The 19,894-nt window shown below is 35.5% G+C and overlaps 1 protein-coding gene across 2 annotated transcripts in view; it reads right to left on the reverse strand.

Annotated features, from left to right (window-relative positions):
• The window catches only part of Tenm1 (teneurin transmembrane protein 1), a 741,978-nt gene that overhangs the window by 116,210 nt on the left and 605,874 nt on the right, over nt 1–19,894 (reverse strand). For both annotated transcript variants that reach the window (XM_047535396.1, XM_047535395.1), the window contains 3 exons: nt 17,771–17,890; nt 11,593–11,854; nt 8,964–9,231 (listed from right to left, as the gene is read on the reverse strand). In XM_047535396.1, the coding sequence (XP_047391352.1) occupies nt 8,964–9,231; nt 11,593–11,854; nt 17,771–17,890 (650 nt within the window). The remainder of the gene's footprint in view (nt 1–8,963; nt 9,232–11,592; nt 11,855–17,770; nt 17,891–19,894) is intronic.

Here is a 19,894-nt window from a genome sequence, read left to right on the forward strand (position 1 = left end):
TATCATGACAGGTGATCTGATAACTGAGATGGTTGTTACATGATTATGGCTTGGTAGTATATAGGGTATGATATGTTGGACAAAGGGATGATTCTTGTTCTAGACAGGATGGAAAGGGATGGTGGAAGATCTCATGACACGATTCAGAATGATATGCTACTTAAAACTTATGAAGTGTTTATTTCTGAAAATTTCCATTTAATATTTCCAGACTTCAATTAACTGTGGGTAACTGAAACCAAGGAAAGCAAAACCATAGATAAAAGAGGACTACAGTACAGAAGCTCCTTGACTTTTAATGGGAACATGTTTATAAGTTGAAAATATTGTAAGCAAAAATGCATTTAATACACTTAATATGCTGAATATCATTTGCAACACAGCAAACTGCAGGGTTTCAATTATTTACCCTTGCAATCCAGTGGCTGACTAGGGACTATGGCTTACTGCTCCTCCCCAGCATTGATAGAGAGTATCATACTCTTATGGAAGAAGGGGTTCACCTCATGAATTGTAGTCATACCCCATCACCTGCAAGAATCCCCAAAAGGATTTCTGAAATGGTGGACAGTATTGAGTTCTGTATATGCTGTATTTTCCTGTGTGTCCTGCAGTATTGCTTCACAGGAGCAGTTAATCTGTCTTTCCACGTTTTATGCCTTGGTATCTCCTTTGCATTATTACTTTTGTACTTTGTACTATGTAGCATATCATTAGCCTGGGAAAAGATTAAAAACCTCAAAATTCAAAGTAAAGACCCTACTAAATACATATTGCTTTTATAACATTGTAAATTTGAAAAATTGTAAGTCAGCTTCTCATGAATTGGGGACCATCCATATGGGGAAGAGCATTCTAGGCAAAGAACAGGATTTGTGAAAGGTCTTGAGATTTGGTATCTTTGGGAAATTTAAACAAGGTCATGGTGGCTAGAGAGTTAGTTTCTCTGTACTGCATCAAAAATAAGTGAACAAAAATAACCCTCCCTACCTTCACCCAGGAAAAATAAAAATAAAACAGAAGATCACTGCCCTCTACCACAGTATTAAGGTATTTTTCTTTGGATAGGGATTTAAGAAATAAATTCACTTTGTAAATGAACTTGCTATCTTTAGAAATGATGAGATTGATCGAAAAGGCTACAGTGTTGTAATAGAAAGAATAGTATTGATATTTAATGACTTAATCATTGTTGTCTTGATGTAATTATTAACAGCATCTCCATTTACTCTAAAAAATATCGGGTTTGAATGATAAATTATATGGTCACTCAATCTTAATGAGATATCTACATAATGCCCTCTGATGGACAGGTAGAAGGGACTTGGATGCTGAAGTGGAAAATAAGTCATATGATTTGACAAATCATTTAATTTTTTCTCTTGGCTCTATCATCTTACCAATGGCTTTCAAACTTTTATGTCTGAAAGTCATTGTAAGAAACACAATTTGTTAATTGTGGTCCAGTATACACATGGACACATACATAATTGAAACAATGTTTTCCAAAACAATACTCTCTTGATAGAATCAAGATAATTGATATTTGTTACTTTTGGATATTTTATATTCTATTCTGTTCTGTTCATTTTGTTCTATTACATTCTATTCCACTATGTAAAAAAAATTCTAATTGACTCACTAAATGGATTTCACAATTTACTAATAGGTGTGAACTATAGTTTGAAATGGGCAGAGACCACTTGTTTATCAGTATTAGTCTGATACATTTGAAAATGTTAGTAGGCCCTAGGATTGCCTACTTTTGGAGGTCCTATTATATAACTTGTCAGAAATATTAAAATGAATACAACTCATATCTCACATTAAACATATTTTCTTATGTAAGTATGAAAACTGAGTTGCAGTTACCAACCTGACATAATGTTCGATTTGCACACTTAACATTTATTAACATTGGTTTTCTAGTTTTCCTTTTATACTTTGGTGCCAATAAACTTGCTTTTTAAGTTACAAACATTTAGTAGGTCCTTGAACTACTCATGTCCTTGGTCCTGTGCCCATAAAGTTGAATGGGTAAAAGAGCCCTGCTCTCAGTTAACAATTATGAATTCATGAGTGGGAGAAAATGATGAAAGATTATTTTCTTTACTAGCTTCACTGACAAAGTCACTGGGGCATTGAACTGGATACTTGATAAGGTGGGTTGGTCACTTTGTTGAGGAGAAGCAGCAGTAAAAGGCATATGGAATTGAGCAACTTGCGTTGAAATCCCTGTTCTGTATAAGACTTGAGGCAAGTCACTTGCTCTTTCTGAACCTCAGTTTTCCCCTCTGTAAAATGAAGACCATATTAAATCCTGCCATGCCTACCAGGCAGGAATGTTATATGGATTAAAGTGAGATAATGTATGTGAAAGTACTTTGCAAATTGTAAAGCACTACCCCTTTATTATTAAAATATTCAGTGGATGCTATTTTCGTGGCTGCCCAGCCTGCTTAGGTTTTACTGAAGGGAAATTTATGAACACTAACGCATGGTACTCAGGAATGTTTTGTGTGCACAAAGCAACTGTAGCTTAGCACCTATTACTATTAATGTCCCCCAGTTTCTCTCTAACACAATTTAGACAGACTCCTATGTGTTGTGAACCTTTAGGAAGTCTAGTTCTCCCAGAAACACCACTCTTCTTGCCAAACTACTGTACTAAATAATTATGCAATTGCTGTTGCCAATAAACGTGAAGAAAAATAGAATTGTTTATAGCAGTGCTACTAAAGGCGGATGGCTGATTTCCTGAACTTCCAGGACTCCAAACCACTGCAATTTAATTTAATTAAAATGAAGACCAGGCAGAATGCATTATTACACATTGATAATGTATGCAGACACAGGCGGACATAGGGAATTATTTTGACAAAATTCACATAATGGATGCAGATCAGAGGCCCTGAACAAGCCAGTTTGTCAAATTAAATAAGCCATCTCTAGAATTTTAACAGCACTATGAACTTAACAATAATGATTTTTTTACATTGTTTTGCAAGCAGCAGAGTAGGGAGAGAAACTAAATAAAATACAATGATTTCCAGACACTGTACCTTATTTAGAGCCAGAGGATAAAATGCTAAAGCCAAATTATTTTAAATGCTCACATGGAGTTTTTAGCAGGGGAGCCTCGTTTGTGTATTAGACAACAAAATCTTTAAGCTGGATGAACTAGTGATTGTGGCTTTTGTAGTGGAACCCTGGGGTGATTTTACTCTTCTTCCACTTGATCGATATTGTACTTGAATTAATCAATCTTATCAGTTGCCATTGATACTTCACCAAGGAAGGAGTTCACACAACCTGTGCTGATAATTTATTCACTTTGGTATTATCCCAATTGTATAGTCTGTTTCATTACCAAAACATGATGGGATATTCTAGGATCTCGAGCACTCCCTTTTTCTTTTTGGCTGTCCTTCAACACTTTATTCTTCTTTTGTGACATTCTGGTCTGTAGAGATCACACCAATTCCCCAGAGCTGAGCTATGTGGGAAACAAGATTCCTCCATTTCAAACTAAACAGACATTTCAACTTAGATATTCACAATCATTTCAAATTCAGCTTCTTTAAATTTGAACCCCTCTTTGTCCATCACCCAGAAATGGGTGGGCTATAGATTCATATTTAAATGCCATGAGAAGAAAGAACAGTGGGAAACTTTTCTAGCCATAGTCTTAACCAAAATCCTTGCTATAACTGGGATTCAGTTGATGTTTGTATTAATTTCCTATTGCTGCTGTAAAGAAGTACCACAAACTGAAAGACTTCACACTATCTTACAGGTAAGGAGATCAGAAATTCAAAGGGGTGTCAATAAGTAAAAATCAAGGGCCAGGATTGTGGGCAAGTGGTAGAGCACTTGCCTAGGTTGTGTGAGGCACTGTGTTTGACCCTCTGCACCACATTAAAAAAAATAAATAAAGGTATTGGATCCATAAAAACATGAGCAAAACTCAAGGTGTGAGTGGGGGTGAATTTCTTCTAGGGACTCTAAGGGGAAAAAAAAAAACATTTCTTTGCCTTTTCCCCCTTCTAGTGGCCACACATATTCCTTATTTTGTGGCTCCTGTTCCTCATCTTTAAAGTCAGCAGTGTTTCATCTCTCTGTGTTTTTTCTTTCATAGTTATGTCCACTGTAAATCTGACCTCTTCTCCTGCCTCTCTCTTCCACTTTTAAGAACACTTTTGATGATTTGGGGCCTACTCAGGTAAAACTAGGATAATCTCCAATCTCAAATCTAACGCTGATTAGCAACCTTAATTTCACCTGCAATCGTTTTTGTTTGTTTTGTTTTCTTTTTCTTTAGCATTGGAGATGGAACCCAGGGCTTCACACATGCTAGGCAAGCACTCAACTACTGAGCTATATCCCCAGTTTATCTGCAGTCTTGATTCTCTTTTGGCATGCGACATAACTTATTCATAGGTTCCAAGGAGGAACACATTGAGAGCAGTGGGCTATTTTGCCTACCAAATAGCTATATTAGAATTCTGAATTCAAAGCAATCTGAGAAATGTCATGTATAGCACCACTGTTAATATCTGGTGGAAAATTTAGTCTATCTCTACCTGTATCAGTTAAGTAACTATAAAATATTATGAGGAGTACAAATAATATGTTTGTTGGTTCAGAGTCAATCATAGATATTAAGATATCAACTTAATGGTTACATATTTGATCTCTTTGTCTGTAGTCATCTATCACTTGAAATTTCTATTGCCTATTGTGTTCTTAAGGGGTTCAAAAGCCATCTTCAGAATAGCAGTTTCTTTAAACTCATACTGCCAGCAGTTCAAAATGCTTTTCCATTGTCAGAAAATTCTCTGTGTCTCCATGGAGATGGTGATGAAGACTAGGTAGTAAATAAAATCCGTTTAACCATTAATTCATTAAATAATGATTAAATTACCAGGGACATTTTCTACAAGGCAAATAATCTATATTTAAGCCTAGGTAATACTGGCACAATTATTTTGGCTGTTTTCTTTGGGAATCTTGCCAGTTTTCTTTCTGTACACTAAAAAATATGTCTATGAAGTACATAGAGAAATGTTTTTCACTCCTGCTTTGGATATTTCTGAGTGGGTACATTATATCTTGCTTTTATTACTGTTATTAGCTTTAAAAAGAAAACCAGTAGTATATATTTTTACATTTTAATCAAGGCCATTTTATAGTTGGAATGCATGAAGGCACACATAGGCAAATAATAGGAATGGAGTTTTCACTACCCATGTCCATACCAGAAAGTCTTTGTTTATGTCTTTGGTTTAGATGTTTACTCAATTATTCACAGATATATTAGAGACTAAGTCATTGAGGGTGGTTATCTGGAACAAGGAGGAAGATTTAGAACCTTTAGCACTGGAGGTATTTATAAGAAGAAATGTAGGGCTGGAGTTGTGGCTCAGTGGTAGAGCACTTGCCTAGCATGTGTGAGGCACTGGGTTCCACCCTCTGGACCACATAAAAGTAAATAAAATAAAGGTCCATCAACAACTAAAAAGTATTAACAAAAAAGAACAGATGTAATACATCTTATGTATAAAGTAAGGTTGATTAAAGAGTACAGTGACTTTGGGAAAATAGTTTGGTGGTTCTTTAGTAATTTAAACATAGGATTATCATATAACCCAAATAATTCTACTTCTAAATATATACTCTAAAGAACTGAAAACAGGTATTGAAACAAATACTTTTATATAAATGTTTATGGTAGCACTATTCAAAATTGCCAAAAAGTAAAAAAAAGTCTCAATGTCCATGAGTTAATAAATATACAAATGGCACATCCATACAAGACAATTGTTATTCAATCTAAAAAATGAATGAATTATAGAATATGCTATCAGATGGATGAGCCTTGGGATGCTTTGTCAAGTGAAAGAAGCCAGACACAAACAAATCCCATATATTAATGATACTGTTTGTTCGAAAAATCCAGAATAAGGAAATATATAAAGACAGAAAGGAGATTAGTAGATTCTAGGGCCAAAGGGTGGCATGGGAGATGTGTGGAGTGACTGCTAACATGTATAGTGTTACTTTGTAAAGTGATGGAGAAATTGTTCTGGAATTAGATATTGGTGATGGTTGTACAACCTTGTGAATTATAGCAAATCATACACATTAAATGGGTGAACTTTATGGAATGTAAATTATATCTCAATAAAGTTGTTATATAAAAAAGTTCAGTTGCCTTAGTAAGAAATGATTGCTAGATATGGTACTACTCAAATCTTCATGAGGATATTGGGTAACTTAGTGTTACAGCTTAAGAAAAAAGTAAACAAAACAAAACAGACAAATCCCCCATATCAGCAAGTTTCTAAGGAGACTCTTAAAGAATGAGAAGGTAAAGAACTATAGAGGAAAAGGGAGAGGATTTGGGATTATTCTGCCTAGTGAAGCAAATGCTACAAAATAATATCCTGGAAAGGAGAACATGAAGCTGAGTGCACATCAGTCAGAGTTCCAGAAGGAATCAGATATCATATTAGTAGTTGCCGCAGAGAGTTTGAATGAAGGTGTGCGCACAGTTAAGGGAATCCTTAAGGGATAGAGACCCACCAGGGAACTGGCAACATTGAGAGGCCTTCTGGGCTTGCAGGGTCAAGAGGAGGGAATGATGATATAGAAGAATAAAGAAAGCTTGGAGATGTACAGGAGGGGCTGCTAACTGTCATCAATGGCAGGAGTACAGTAAAGCAGGAAAAACAATAAATACCTTTTATCTACTCTGTAATATCCACGTGGTGCCACCCATTGACCAAATCATATGGGAATTCAGAAAACAAAGGCATGCAGGCAATGTGGTGCATAGGACCCAGCATCTCAGCATTCAGAGAGGGGCAGATAAAAGTTGTTTGTGTGTTGGAGGGTGGTGTGGAAGGGAAATGGAGAATGAGTAGCACAGAGTGCCTGCCACTATACCTATGGCCATCTTCATACAGCAAGAGAGCTAACAAACACCCACATAGGCTCCATGCCTTATATTATGTGATTGCAATACCCTGGCCACAGCAACATTGATGAAAACAATACTAGCTGCCAACATGTGTTGAGTGCTTACAAGATGCCAGGTACTTTACATTACTCATCTAATTGTCATATAATAACAGTATTATGAACAGGATTAACTGTATGATACCCATCTTATAATGGAGAAACTGTGGCACTTCAGAGTTGAGGCAATTTTCCTCATGTAACACAGCTACTAAGTAGAGAAGGGAAGATTTGAACCCTGGGAGGAAGCCTGGCTCCCAAGTTGTTCTCTTACCCATTACACAGGGACTAAGCAGGGCTCTGTTGACTGGCCAGCAACCTCATTGGTAGTTACTTTAATGGTAGAGTTCTGCCTTACAGAGATTTTCTATGCTGTATGGTGACACACTGTCATAATCCAAGAGGAAAATGAATGTAAGAGCAGGTCAGCTGACTTAAGTCAGTGAAGAGCTGAGAGAAAAAGGGTAGTTACTATGGCAGAAGAGATGGGCTATCATATGACTGAGTAACTATTCTGAGAAGCAGTGGACTCTTACTACAGAAGGAACAACTAGAACTGTTATTGAGTTGACAGAGCAGATGCTGGCCTCCTAGAAGTACAACACATCCTAAACAAGGCTGTAATTCTAGAGATTTGCCTGTGAAGCTGCTGTTGCTATTTCTTTCTTACTTTTCCATGTGTGTTTACATTAACTCTTCATTAAGTGAGGAAATCTGAACCTGTCCATGTTCCCTGCATCCCATAAATTACAACAGAGATGAGATGATTATTTAAATATATGAGGGTATTCAAGGCAGAGAAAGATCACCAGTCTTTTTTTGTCTCTCCATATTTTCCTCTGGAAAGAGATGAAATCGACACACTGTACTCTAGAAAATATAGGTCAGTTATATGGGAGTTGTATCATGATAGACACTTCCAAGGGAGGATGTGAAAACAGCGCCACTGGAGAGTTTTAAAATAGGCTCATCATCTGTCCAAGGGTGGTTTCTATGAGTTACTGCCTGAGGGCTCAAGGATCAATGGCTCCCAACTGCAGGCCGACAGACCTGTATCCAGTCCTTTAGGAAGTTTTCACTGCCTTCTACAGAGTAAAAGAAATAAAGACTTTGGTGTCAACCTGTCTGTCTCTCTCTGTGTCAATGCTAGATAGCTTACCATTATTTCTTAAAACAGATTGTTTTGATTTGTTTTTGGTGTTAAGGTATCTTACCTTTATGAAATTATGGAAGTGATAGGACACTAGATTATAACCCCTGTAGATTATACAGGGGTTTCTTCATTTAAAAAAATAGTCTTGTTTGGCAGTATAAAAAACTGGCAAATATTTCAAACTCATTTTTGTAAAAACATCATTTGTTTGAGAGAATTAAATATCTAAAACCTGTGGGCCCAAAGGACCTCTTAAGATCCCTGCTATCTATAAGATTTTAGGTTTTGAAGTCTTGAGATTAAAGAAAATCTGAAGGAAGAGAAAGGCAGGATGATTTTTTATTTAACCTACTGAAGTAACAAGTTAATGGAGTCTAACCATTTTTGACATAAAAGATAATAAGTAAAGATGCCTATAAGTTAGAATTTTGTAGTTTCTAAGTGGAAATGACAATCTAAATGTCAAATCTAAAAACATGGCCTAAAGAACACCATACCAAAGGTCACAGTTAGAAGGCAACATTCAGCTCTGGAGACAGTTACAAGTCAGAAATTGTGTGATTCTACTGTTTGCAGTCATCATGAAAGGGGAACTAAAATCATTTTGAAGTAAAAATGTGTCAAAAGGGAACATTAAACAGGCCCAAAGGGAGTATCTAAATAAAAGAGTCTTAGATCATTTAAAAAGAAGAAAATCAATAATTATTCCAAATACAAATTAATATGCAACTAGTATTTTCTCTGTTGTGAGCATAATACTGCTGTTTACATTAGAATTAGTTCAACATACCCAAAGCTTCTGCCAGACCCCAAACCTTCTGTCCATAGATGTCTGTCTTGTTCCAGGCAAATGTGTAGACAAGATTAATTGCAGCAGGAAACCACTTCTGTGTGAGTCTCCCTTCTACAGCTACTGTGAGGTGTACTTTAATCATCCCCACAGGAATTGTTGAATGTGTCAAAAGGATCCGTAGCAGGGTTTTATACCCAGGGGTTCGGCTGCTCAGGTAACTTAGCCTCACAAAACTGGAAGGAATGGGGATTTCCTCCTGTACAACCTGAAAGAAAAAAAAGTCCAATTGGCTTTAATGAATGGCCACAGTGGATGAAGATGTTACATGGTTTGTTTTCTTTGAAACATGTCAAAAGAGAGAGCCTAATGGGATGCAAGCCACTTGTTCCCAGATTATTTGACCAAGGTTTCAAATTTTGTACCAAATCTACACAGGGACAAGGCATTAGCTAACACTAGGGATTGCTCTCAGTTTTCTCCTGCCAGGAAAGACTATGTAAAGAATAATTTCAGTTTTTTGACAGTGTTCCAAAAATTTCTTGGTAGGAGTTGGAAAAGATCACACTGCTGAATGTCAAGCAATTCAGTGCTATGAGCTCCATTAAAGGGTCTCTTTACTTATATATACATACTCAAAACCTTGTTTGATGTTAAGTCATATATCACAAACCCATTGCTGTAATCCTTATTCAGGTTAAGCTCTCTAAGAGAAAGGACTCCAGAAGAAGGCCTAGCAAGTGATATTTTGTGACAGAGATTGTGGTATCCCTAGAATTAATCTTTACTGATGTCATCAAATCTATTTTCCTGTGGAACTCTGGGATGACTCTGAGGTAAAATTTTTAATCAAACATTTTTCTTACAACCACAAGAATGGGAAGTTATACTCCATGTATGTATAATATGTCAAAATGCATTCTACTGTCATCTATAACTAAAAAGAACAAATAGAAAGTAAAATTTAAAAAAAAATTCTTTTGCCTGTATGTACCAATGGTTGGGAACATAGTTCTTCAAGTTGGCACCTGTGAGTGAGAAGCAAATAACTCCCACTAATTCCTCTGCAAATTTTATACTAAACATTGGTCTCAGAGTGAAAATACTTTTGTCATTTCTTTGTTTACAACTATGGATGGAGTTAAATGACCAAGAATGGTAGCTAAAATTGAATCTTGTGTTCCATGACTGTCGTCTTTTAAAATGGAGAAGCTGAAGAAAAAGTCCATCCTATTCAAGGAATTTAAAGTGTATGGGTAGTACGGGTATTTCTGTGCCCCCCTTATTTTTTGCCTTAGAACCTTGTCTTTTCTTACTTCCCAAACTTGTGTGTAAGATGGTCAACAGAATTGTTAAACACGTGGCCTCCCATATTATCCAGGATTCTTGGTCATTTTGCTGTTTCTGAGGACTTAATCCTTCTTGGATTCTCTTTGCCCAATTTTCCTTCCTGTTTATTAGCTATTTGATACAAAAGTTGTGCACTGACTGTCTTCTCAGATAGTGAAAGAAGTACAATAGTAAAGAACAAAATGACACTTGCTACCTTAATATTTCATTTCCCTAAGGAAACATATGATCCTAAATCAGTTTGAAAACTTTCCATACCTCCTAAATGATATCCATGAAAGAATTGGTATATCAATCTAATAAACTAATTACTGTCAATTTTTGTTCCTTTCTAAGGCAAAGCAATGGGAAAGCTAGAAGAGGGCAACTCTTTGGACTGTTTTTACCTTAGAGCACTAGTGTGTGTGTGTGTGTGTGTGTGTGTGTGTGTGTGTGTGTTTGAGCCTTTTCTAAGTGGTATTCTCTGGGCACTGCTAATAGCTGGTGGGGATGTTGTGATAGAAGAAAAATCAATTCATTCTTGGAATATCCATTTACCTCCTTTCTGAGTGTGCTTATAGATTTCCAGATATGTAAGACTAGGAGTCCATTTTGGTGACTTCTGTATTTAACTATTACTAAAATGTTTCTATAATGTGGAATGGGAATTTTACTATGGCTATTTGGCTTAATATTGAAATTACAATATTGAATGCTCAATAAAAAAGAATTCTCAGGAATGCCAAAATATTTTGGTTCAAAAATGTCTTCTCTTAACTATAAAGCTTAGATACTCTGAAGCGAAGTTTAAAAAAATCCCACATTTGGAAACTACCTTTTCTAAACACAGCTAACTAAGTGTTGTCATGATTTCTGAAAACTATGAAAATGGATGCATAATAAACAATGGAAGAAAACTAGGTTTTGTAAGGACCTTTAATCTCAAAATCACAAATGCTCCAAGCTCATTGTTTATACTTTTATCACTATTAAGCCAGTTACCTCTGTTCTTTTTTTTCATTGGTTGTTCTTTAGAGTACAGCATTCATTAGGTCAAAGTTGGGGGTTTAATTCTCATAACAGCTGGTTTATTTTGTTGTTTCATGGACACAGCACCCTAATGCCCTGGTCAATCACCTTGCAAATGTGTATTGGAGAAACTACATTTAAAGGTCTTGACAAAAGAAGGACCACATGATATAGTGCTGGCAGGAACAATAGGAACATTAATTAAGCAATTATACACTGTTGACCACTCCATGACACTGTGACTTTACAAAACAAAGGCCAAAATACTCACCTGTAGTTCAGGAACAATTGTTCCCCTTTCTGGACAGGACCCTCCAAATGATGTTAGCGGTGAAGGAAGCACTATAGGGTTTGGGCTCACAAAATTGGAGATATCACAGGATGGTGGGTCTGGAACAACTCTCTGCATGATTACTTTCTCCACCACAATAAACTGATTCCAAGGCAACCAGAGTGTCCTCTTTTCAGATAGGAATGGTGATCGGTCAAAGATTAAGACGACAGAGATTCCACCAACGGCTACAAGGTCAAAGCTGAGAAGCAAAAAGTATAAGACAATATCAACCAAAGAAGTAAACAAAATAAAATTAAAGTTGGGGGCATGTGTCCCTTGTGTTGGTTGTGGTAAAGGTTTATTGGCTGTTTACTTATATCAAAACTTATCAAATTGTATACTTTAAATATGTGTAGTTTATTGTGTATCAATTATATCTGAATAAAGCTGTTTAAAATTTAAAAAAAAATTAAAGTTAAAATTGGTTAATTTTAGTGCTCTTTCCTTCTTTTGAGACTCAATTATATCCAATTGTATTTTCTATTTTACAAATTCCTTCCAGCTAAATATTAATTCCATGGATGATTTCTTTTCATTATCTAGTAGACTTCTGAGAAGAAATTCCATACCACCAGTTGATATCCACCCAGAATTCAAAGCTAATTTTAATACTATCTTAAAATAACTGCATGCATTTCTGAAAAGCCAAAACTGACATTGCTGCTCTCCCTTGTACTAAAGCTAACAGAAAGATGGCCATTTAATATTCAGCAACATCTTTAATATAATGCATTATTCATCCTCAAAAAATTATTATAATGAACATAAGAAAAGTTAAGAGTAAAAGGTTAAATATCTTGTTCAGGGTCACAAACGTGGTGTCAGAAACCAGACAGTGTCTTTGAGATAACTTTTGGAGAAAGATACCAGCAGAGGAAAACTGTTTAGTGAAATCTGCTTGAACTATAGCATGCATGATCCAGCCACATCTGACAACCCCCTTTGGCTCCCTATTCTGCCTGAATCCCATATTTAGGATTTCTGGTTTGCTCCAGTATGACTCTAAACTTCCTTTTGTAAGACAGTCTATAATGGACCCTGCTTATCTCTGCCAATGACTCTTTCTCTATCTGACAAAGCAAGACTACCTCTCCAGTAAGCCAACTCTGTCCATTTGTAGATGTGGTCTCTGACAAGACTATTGTATTGAAGCATAAAAGACTCAGATTTCAGTTCATTCTACACTAGATGGTCCTATCTTCCTTCTCTTTTAAGTATAAAGATGTCTTTGAGATAATGTACTTGAGAGCATTCAAAAAGATAAAATACTATATGAAAGTAAGATAATGATAAATTATTATCATTATATCTTAAAAATGGATAAAGGGCAATATGATGCTCCTTAAAATTCAAAGCAACGTAAATCCACAGGAGAGCGATGTAAGCATTTCCCTGCATTAAAAAAGATCTTTCAGTAAAACACTTCTTCAATGATAAAAAGCCCTGATAGGGAATCGGACTTAATTATGGACATCTCATCACTCCCTTCCTATGACATTTATTATATTTATTAGAGTATTACCCATCATCTCTTGTTGCAGAAATCTTCCAGATAAAAATAAATGGACAGTAACAAAGGATGGATAACACTGTATTTTTTATTGTTGCTTTTTCGGTGAAGTAGCTGCAATATTAAGGCAGTTTCCAAAAAGAGGATTTGAAGAAATGTGTTAGCTATAGAAAACAATCTAGGTTTGAACTAAAAAAGAAAAAACAAAATGGCTTATTGTTTAAGACAGAGAAGCTGAATTCATGAAAATAAGGGAAAGTTTAAGACAAGTGTAGTGGGGAAAATCCAACACTGTTCATCAGGAAACCTTTCCTTTAGTTCACCTTCTACATAGATTTAACTGTGTCCTTGGGCAAATCTATTTGCTTCGCCCAAACATTGACTTGACTCCTTAAACTAAAGGGTTTATTTATTTAAAAACATAAAACAAAAAACAAACACAAACACAAAAACGAAACTATTCAAACTAGAATATATGTATCTGAGAATTATTCTCTACTTGTAGAAAGATTAACCAGGCTGGGTAGTCATTTGTTTTGTAGTCATCATGTTTTATTTGGCTTCATACATATAAGAGTTGAAATCTCAGCTCTATCTTATTAACTTTGTATTTTTGAACTAATTATTTAACCTCCATAAACTGCAGTTTTCTTATTAGTAAAATGGGAGCAATGTGGTACACCTCTTAGTTACTACTGTAAAAGTTTAAATGAGATAAGACTTAAGGGTCAAACATATAGTAGGGACTCAATAAATGTTGACTTTCTCCACAAACCAAATCAAATACCTCACTAAACTTACCATGTATTTTTTTCTTGTAGTTGAAATAGAGGCCAATTCTTTTTTGAAAAAATACTTTTAGTTGTAAGTGGACCCAATATCTTTATTTATTTATTTATTTATTTATTTATTTATTTATTTATTTATTTTTTATGTGGTGTCGAGACTTGAACCCAGTGCCTCACACATGCTAGGCAAATGCTCTACCTCTGAGCCATGAACCCAGGCCCTAGGCCAACTCTTGATTACCTTCATGAACAGATCTGAATTGTAAGTTCTTGGAACTTCATCTAGTTTTCTTATGATAACTAGTTTTATGTCTCAACTTAGGTAGGTTATAGTATCAAGTTATTCAAACAAACACCAACCTAGGTGGCACTGTAAATGTGGTTTGCAGATGTGGGTAATATCTTAAAATTGACTTTTAAGGAGATTTTCTTTGATAAGTGGGTGGGTCTCATCCACTCAGTTACAAAATTGATGTTTCTCTGAGGAAGAAGAAATTCTGTCTCAAGACTGATGCATCACCTCCTTTCTGAAAGATTTCAATCTGCCATCCTGCTCTATGGATTTTGGATTTGCCAGGCCCATGATCAAACAAACCAATTCCTTGAAATCTTCCTCTACCTCTCTTTCTATAAGTAATATATAGAGAGATATATTATATAACATACTTAATATATATTATATACACACATAAATATGTGTATATATTACACATATATATCATATATAATATAATATATAATGTTACATATAATATATTTATTTATATTTCCCTGGAGATTCCTGATACATTTCTCTTACCACTTAGCTGTTATGTGGTACACACTGTCCAGCTTACTCATTAGTGGACATGGAGGTGGAAGGAGGATCTGTGGCCAAAAAATCTATCTAAACCATTACATTGCTAAGTAGAACAAATAGAATGATCTCTGAATGATTAATTCTTTGGGATTTCTCCTACCATAAATCCTCTTTGTTTTCATGGATCATTAAAAGAAGAGGTTTCCAAGAGTGGATATAAAAGACCCAAGGGAGAGTATTGGTTTGCAGATTGTTGTCAGTCCACAATATGTCAAATTAGTCTTATCCATAGATGGAAGATGGCTGAAGCCTATCCAAGGTCTTATGGTATCCCTAAATAAAAAACTTTTATCTTGAGGGGAACCAGAGGGAGCACTCTCTTCATCTTCCAGTCTTCAGAACAAAGTTCTTCAGACATTTAATGTTTCTGAAGAACCTTCTAAGAAAGCTATCACTTCACCTGTTTTGCTTATCATTAACTGAACTATTTATGAATAGTTCTCTTTCAGCACTTTATTGAGTACCAGTTATAAATCTCAGATGAAGTTGGTAAATCAAAGAAGATAAAATCTAGATCATTTGGATTCAAATCTTGGTAGCTATCTTTATTAGCTATGTCAATCTGGATAAGTTTTCTCATTTGCCAAATGGGGATGGTGAAAATAATGTTGACTTCATAGGGGTGTGAGAATGAAGATAGAATGACATTAATGAAAGTGTCTGTCACAATAAGAGACACTCATAAATGTTTTTACTTCAGATTTATGTTTTCTGTTCTGCTGGTCCCTCTCTATCTGAATATCTGTTCTTAATACTTTCGAAGGGTTCAGTCTTCCACCATCATCCTTCTTTTTTATCTTCTTCATTTTGTTCCCATAACATACGTGTGTGTGTGTGTGTGTGTGTGTGTGTGTGTGTGTGTGTATTCTAGTTCTCTAAGGAAAGCTGTCAAATAGTAAGGTGTTGATAATGGGGTAAGTAGTTCTACATCCCTCACCGGATATTTGCATATAAGGTGGACTTTGAAAAAGTCAGTAGCTTAACCCAACACAGTAACACAACTGCAGCAGATTGTTGGGCTTGATATTTGGAAATGGAGGCCTCTTTCAACATTTCACATATCACACTGTCTACTAGGTATCAAAATGCTAAACTCAGTCTTTCAAAAATCTTTTACCCTCAGGTATATTTTCCTTATGATTTTCTATTTTTGAAGTGTACTTAATCTGAGGTAGTAATAAGAAGAGACATATAAATGGAAACTTTCATCACACTGTCACTTTATGTTCAAGAAATGACAGTGGGACAGTCTGGTTGGCATTTGGGGTACATTTTTGAACACTTACACCCTTTATAGTGCCTGAGAGGAGAGTTATTGCCACAGGGGACTCTGGCTAGTAGCTGTCATCTACATAAACCTAGTTCTCACAGACAGCTCAGCAGAAGAGGGTCTTGACATTTCACATAAAAATAAAAACACAAAAATAACAACAAATTACCCTTTTAATATTCTCTGTAATCCAGAAACAAATTTAGATTTTTTTAGACATTAAGATTCTTTTGTAAATATCAAATAATTGAAACCTTTGGCTCTAAGCTTAAAAAAGCAAAACAAAACAAAACTGAAGTCATGAGAAGTCAAATGTCTTCAGCATATTCTATTTTAAAAATAATCTATTTCTCAATTTATGCTGGATGCTTGAAGATGCTCACAAGGGGGAGGCTAGTTTTGTGTACCAGTTACCAGTAAGTGAACTACAAAAATCCCATCATTCAAACTAATTGGGAGAAAGGTTCATTTGAATTAATAAAGAGTTCCAATTATCGAATATCTGACAGGAAATATAGTGTGTGTGTGTGTGTGTGTGTGTGTGTGTGTGTACTACCTGTTACCCAAGTGGTTTTGCTGAGCTTGTTATAATGAATAGATGCTAGTTACTATTAGCAATGTAATTTACATTCAAATAATTCACTGAACTCTAAAATGGTTTGTTTTCTTAAGTAGGTTAAAACTTCCTTATCTTCTTTAACTAAATTTTATAAGCACTTTCTTGACAAGCAATTGATAAAGTAAATTCAGCACAGCCCAAATTGAATAACTAGCATTTCTGAAATGGTTAGGACTAATAAGGTATGACCGTGGGTTCTTAAAATGAGATAGTCTCTCATATTGTGATAAAGCTCCTAGCTATCAGGTCTTTTTGTAAGTATTGAAGTGCCTTGTTATAAGTAGGACATTTTAAGGGTATCCACCTGGAGAACAGAGTACCTTAAGGTCATTATTACAGTATTCCTGAGAGTCATAAATATGTACCTTCAAGGTGGACATGTGGGCCTATTGACTCAAATATTATGAACAAGTGTCTATCTAAATGACAGCAACAAAAATGTTTTTTTGTGAGTAAATCATTTTCCAGGATGAAAATGTTTTACTTGGAGGTCTTGCTTCCCAGGTCTCAGAGAACCTAGAGAAGCCCTCAGAGTGTCACTGGCTGGTTGATGATTAAGGTTAACTCACTACAGTTATATAGGCTGGCCATGCTTGTCGATCAGTTGTAGTTACTAGGCAAATAGGCAGCCTTGGGAGGACACATTAAAAAATCCCTTTAATATGGTTGAAATTTGAGCTTTTAGAAGAAATCTTTTGGACATGTTCATTTCTGAAATATTTTGGGCCTATTTTGGAATAATAGCCAGAGTGTTCCTCAGTTCCCTATTTATTATCTGCATCATCACACTGAACTTTGAAGTTGGAATTATAAATGGAAATAGATTAAAGATACAAAAGTTTCCACATGGCCAGTGGTTCAAGAAAACTTGAGAATAACAGTGAAATGTTCAAGAGTAGTTTGGTGTGACTTAGAATGAAAATTGGAGGAAATAAATATTACCAGTGACTTTCCTAGATGTATCTGGGAGATGGGCTTACTACCACTATATTGTCTTGAGCCCTGGGTTTACCCATGGTTAGAAGTCAGTACTTGGTTCCCACAATGATCAGAAGCAATCATGTTGTACCTTCCATCTTGCCGGCTGATGGTAAACCCATAATCATTGTGGTGCAAGAAGCTGACATTCACCCCCACAAGAGGGGTTCCATCTACAGCCACCACTTGGCCTCGAATCACACAAGCACGCCTGAAACACAAAACCAAAGGCACATGACAAAGCACATTAAAGCTAAATCTAGAAGTCAAGATGCAGAAGCTTCAGAAAACAGTCAAGTATAACCAAGAAAACAATAATTTTGCCAATCAGTAGTAAGTACTAATAACATTTTGGAGAGGTTATGTGTACCATTTTTAACCATCAAAGTTGGGATCACAGAAAAGATATGGTTATATTTTTAAGATGATAGTACATTATCAACATCATCCAATGTAATTAGAAGTTCATCAACATATATTTTGTTATTATATACCCTTAAAATAGTACCTCAAAACTTGTTTAACTCACCCCTCATTTTAGGACATTTAGTCGTTTCTTATTTTTTTTCTACATGGAATTTCTTATTTCTTTGGGAAGAGAGCCCTAGTTGTGGAAGGACACTTTCCTTTCATCTAAATCAAAATTAATTGTTAGTTAATACATAAATACATTGTAAATATGACTAAAGTCCTATTGACCACCTACCGCCCCCCCCCCCTTTCTTTTTCTGGTGTTTTCACCAGAAGGTAATCAGCAGTAGCAATTTGTTGTGTGTGTTTTCTGTGCATGTGCATACACAGGTATGAAAATTTTTAATGCTCTTGATGCACACTGCTAAATTGCTTTATCTGAAAAAAAAAAAAAACACAACCAAACAAACATATATTGGTGAACCTTAAGTTAAAGTCTGCAAAGGAGACACGATCCTTGATTATGGTATCCTATTTTTCTTGCCCAATTTAATAAAATATATCAGGACATTTCCTCTTTAAACAAATGAGTGGCATACTTGCCAAAGAATGGGATTCCATTAAACTAACCCCTAAATAGGGCTGTCTCTCAGGGACTTAGTCCACTAAAATGTCCATTACTTTCAACGCTGGCTTGGCTGACAAGCTTTAACAAATTCCTGGAGTCTGGCAGTTAAGAAGAGGGCCCTGGGACAAATTCCAAGCAAAGATTTTTCACTGGTCTACCATTATTTGGGGTGGGGGAGGAGATAGTTTTTTCACTAGAGTCCAATCCTAGTCTTGGCAGCTCTTAGCTCTTGGCTATGCATTTTATAGCTGGAGTTGGCAGGGTTGAGGAAGGTTGAACAAGGTCAATGTTTTTTTTTCTAGGGCACAAATATCATTTTTTTTTCACCAAGTGGGATTTAGGGTATCCTGGGCAGCTCAATCTTGGATTAAAAGGAGCCATGTTATTTTGGCCAACGCGGCTTTTCAGAATAATGCTAATAATTTCACCCTGGGATTATACATTTATCTAACAGAATCAGCAAGCTGAGGGAAGTGTCTAAAGGCTCAAGACCACAAGGATCATTTGAGGAAAAATAAAGCAAAGCAGAAAAACCAAAACACCTCAGAATAAGAAAAAGACAGTTAACAAAGTCTGTTTTATATGTTTCAGCTGATAAACCTCATTACTAAATTTTATTGCAATCAGAGGAATTGGTTATAAATTATGCTAATAGGATTTATCCTGAATTACCTAAGACTTTTCCTTAACACAAATTACAAACCATTAAGTATTACACAAAGGTAAGCTAATATAATTGTTGCTATTAGTGTTTGTGTATATTCTGAGCTCTCAGACCAACATTCCTAGTTCAATGATATAGATAAGTGGCTTTCTTCTTTCCATGAATTATGCAAATCATGGTTTGGAATGGCATGTAAATGGCATATGGACACTTGCTTTATTTCCATGTTTGATTTTCCTAATTTATCATTCTGAAATCCATTTGTTCTAATACTAAAGACATTTGAAGTCCTTGAGTTTTGGAATTTGAACTAATCCTGATCAATCTGATCCCAGTTTCCAAGTTCAATGTAAGAAAAAATGAAAATAAAGAACATTTTTGGTTTTATATAGTAAAATTTTAGAGGTCTTTACAAAGCAATATTGGACAAGAGGGGTATAGATTAAGTGGAAAGGAGCTGTGGAAATCTCCTTTGAATTACACAGGGATTAGAGTCAGGGAGACTGAGAAGA

This window comes from Sciurus carolinensis, chromosome X, assembly GCF_902686445.1.
Source record: "Sciurus carolinensis chromosome X, mSciCar1.2, whole genome shotgun sequence".
In the NCBI taxonomy this organism is placed as follows: Eukaryota; Metazoa; Chordata; class Mammalia; order Rodentia; family Sciuridae; genus Sciurus; species Sciurus carolinensis.